A 3,518-nucleotide genomic window follows, 5' to 3' on the forward strand; every position below is an offset into this window, starting at 1 on the left:
AAGGAAAGACCGAAAGAAAGTAAAGGGGGTGTAGCAATAATTGAAACAACAAAAAGAAGAATACAAATATAGATCCAAGAAGGTCTTGAGCACTTTTCTTCAAGTGGGAACTGATTGGTCAATAAATTAAATGGTTGCTTGAAACTCATGTCCCTACCAAATACTCTTTAATCAAAATGGCAAATGCTAGAAATTAATGCATGCGTTTTTCATCAGTTATTCTTATTCTTATCAAGTTAGCCATATTTGGATAGATAATGAGATTAATTTCAATGAGATTAAAATAGTAATAGAGGTGAAATTTATTATTGTAGCAATAAAATTTGATATTATAGTAATGAGATTAAAATCAATAATAAAATATATGTTTGGATGTAAAAATAATGATGACGATGAGATCAATTATAATGAAAAAAAATGATAATTAAAGACAATAGAGTAAAAATTATATTAACAAAAATATTAAATTATTTAATATTTATAAAATTAATAAATTATTAAAAATTATTAAATTATTTTTAAATAAATTAATAGTTTTGCTAATAAAAATTAAAAACAAAAAATAGTGTTAAAAATTAATAAATAATTATAATATTAAATGAATAAAAGTATTTTATAATTTTTAAATAAAAAAAAAAAAAGAAAAGTTAAATTATAAAAATATTATTATAAAAATCAAAATGGACTGACATTCTTCCAGTAGACCAATTTTTTCCGGTGAAAAAAGTGTGCTCGATTGCGGTTAATACACTCAACCACACCGTCACCATGTTGTTCAAATGAATCTTTAGTATTATATTTGACTACAAATTTGTAACTTTTAATATTTCAATAACATAATATTTTTTATTTGTTAGATATACGATCACAATAATAAGAAAAATCTATACGAATCCTAATGTTTAAGTTAAAAATTAAGCAACAAAGTGGTGCCATGATTAAGAAAACAACATCTATTATACAAGAAAATATGAAGGAAAGTTCTCTCATGTTTGGTTGATGCGGAAAAGAGTGAGGAAAGTCCGAAAATGTTGGCAAGGAAAACATAGAAGCAAAATCCAAATCCATAATAATTTATTCCTCTAATTTGTTTTTAGAAAGTAAGGAAAAAATTTCCGAGACCCTGTACGCACACTGTCTCTTGTTTTTATGTTTTAATAGTTTCGAACTCCAAATAAGATAAAGAGTTTTGTTTTCATATTCTTTATTTTCTTTCCTTCCATTTTTCCATCTCCTCCATATTTTTCATGAACCAAGTAGAATGTAATGTATTGTACATAAATAAAACTAATGTATGGCTTTGTTTGGTTCAGGAAAAATACAAGGCAAAAGCAAATGAAATATTTGGATTTCTTTTTTTTTTTTTGGTTTACTGGAGATGAAAAACATGAGAAAAATTTTAGTTAAGGAAAATATAAAGAAATTTTGAAAGGAATAATTTCCCTTCGAAAACATATGATGATGCAACCGGCAAACAAAGAGTTAAATACGACCCAAAACTAAGAGAATTTTTATTACATTCCATAGAAAAAGTTGCAGTTCTGAAGGGAAGCATGAGGTAGCTTTGGGGACGAAGCCCGTAGCTAATTGTTTTATTCGGCCTACCATATCTAATTATTAAGGGCTTTAATTATTTCTATCATAGACATAGACATAATTAAAATCTTTATTCTTTAATTATAACCGTCCAATGGCCATTATCTGCTTGAACCATATTTTTGCGATTCTCACCTTCCCACCAGTTAGGAGGAATTTTATACTCGTCTTTCAGGCGGTCCAAATATTTGTTTACAAGTGCAATATCGTGATCAACTTCCAGATGAAATCCTTTGTCTTGTACGCCTGCAACTCCATGCAGGTATACGTCCATATTGTGAGCACTAACATATTCATCCCCCTCACCTAACCCTCTTTTGGTTAGCCTGATTTCTTCTTCCTCCTCCTGGGTATTTTCATCAGGGGAATCTGGGAGATCAGGAAGAATTGATCTGCCCAAAAGCCTCCACTTCAAGTAGTTTGACTTTGTGGTGTTAATTTTTAACTCTTCTCCCAAATGGATGTAGGAACCAATTGGAAATCGATGAACGGGATCTCTGGCATTTGTAATGCGTAGAAGATGAAGATCATGAGCACCGAGTCTCTTAAATAATTCCTTCAAACCATCGTTTCCAACACATGGACCTCCAAATACGAAACCTGTGACCATGCACGACTTCTGTGCATTATCTTTGGGCTTGTTATATCCATTGGCAACTATGTCCATTGCATTTAGAGTCGCAAGTGCTGCGCCTAAGCTAAAGCCTGTTACAGTTATGCTTATTTCCTCATCTTGATACTTGTTCACCAGTTCCCTTACCGCATCTCGAACCTGCAGAAAGGCAATATATAATTAAGAGTTTGTTCTTAATTATGATCATTTTTTTATCGGATCCTGTATATATATAAATATATATATATATATATATATACATATACATATATATATATATATAATCAGTAGTCATCCTAAATTTTCTGACACAAGAATAACCTGCGCTTTTAATGGAGTTTTTCTAAACCATCGCAAACCTTTCGGGTTCATAAACGCCGCTAAAAGTATAAAAAAATCAAAGAAAAAACTATTTTCATATAGTGGTTGATACGCACAGTAGCTTAGGAATTGCATATGTATAATGAAACATTACCTGGCGTCTGGCACTAGTCTTGTTGTGAGCAGAATCTGACCTTGTTCCAGTATAAAGAGAAAGGAAGCCGGAGTGCACCATAGCCTGGTTGTCAGTCCCGAATAATTCTGAAGCGGATGTTTGGAAAAAGTTTACATTATTAAACCACTCTGAGTCTGTTATGGTTCCTCTCCAAGCAACCAAAATATCCCTCCTTCCCAGAACATCCTTTCCTTCATCTGTGGTCACTGCCACATATCCAAACCATGCAGACTCAACAGCATCTGAGCCTGCATAAAAGAAGTGGGTCACGCTGTACTTGAATTTATTTCCTTTTTCAAGACAAGCCCCTGAGAAAAACCCTTCTTTCGGGTATAAGCTATGTCCGAACCCGCTAGATTCCTTTTTGTTGTTGAAGAGGTCTCCAACCGCTCCAGCTCTTTCACCGTAGTGAATAATATAGTGGCGGAGATCAAGATCCAGAGGGTGCAATAGACCATCCCAGTTTTTCTCGCCACTTAGCTCTCTCCAACGAGTTGCTATATTGGAGCTCGCCATCACTCTCTTTTTAACTCTCACTTCTTTTTTTTTTTTTTTTGGTTTGTTAAGATGCGACTCCTATTCCTACAGCTATATGTTTGATTGCTTTATATAGAGCACTCTCCTAGTGCTCTGACAAACATATACGTAGAAATATTGACTTGATAGGAAGGAGAAACCTTAAGTAACCGACATTGGGGAGAACCACTCTTCGTGAAATAGTGGACACCCTCCAAAAATTAAAAAAAAAAAATTAAATTTCCAAGACACTAATTTTTTTTTTACAACTAAAAATTGAAAAACAAAAAAAATTAA

General features: G+C 32.4%; 1 protein-coding gene across 1 annotated transcript; it reads right to left on the reverse strand.

Annotated features, from left to right (window-relative positions):
- Positions 1-1,484: 1,484 nt before the first annotated feature.
- LOC149512941 (phospholipase A1-II 6-like) lies at positions 1,485-3,290 on the reverse strand. The gene is made up of 2 exons (XM_089750549.1): positions 2,685-3,290; positions 1,485-2,368 (listed from the first exon to the last, which is right to left on the reverse strand). The coding sequence occupies exons 1-2, from the start codon at positions 3,219-3,221 to the stop codon at positions 1,667-1,669; spliced, it is 1,239 nt and encodes a 412-aa protein (XP_089606675.1). The 5' UTR covers positions 3,222-3,290; the 3' UTR covers positions 1,485-1,666.
- Positions 3,291-3,518: the final 228 nt, after the last annotated feature.

This window comes from Durio zibethinus, chromosome 21 (assembly GCF_047325235.1).
Source record: "Durio zibethinus cultivar Kanyao isolate XHJ-2024 chromosome 21, ASM4732523v1, whole genome shotgun sequence".
In the NCBI taxonomy this organism is placed as follows: Eukaryota; Viridiplantae; Streptophyta; class Magnoliopsida; order Malvales; family Malvaceae; genus Durio; species Durio zibethinus.

Bases quoted from the DNA above. Each gene is read 5' to 3' on its own strand.
- LOC149512941 (XM_089750549.1), bottom strand. From the start codon at position 3,221: ATGGCGAGCTCCAATATAGCAACTCGTTGGAGAGAGCTAAGTGGCGAG. The intron at 2,369-2,684 runs GTAATGTTTCAT...GCCTTTCTGCAG, and splicing joins AGACTAGTGCCAGACGCCAG to GTTCGAGATGCGGTAAGGGA.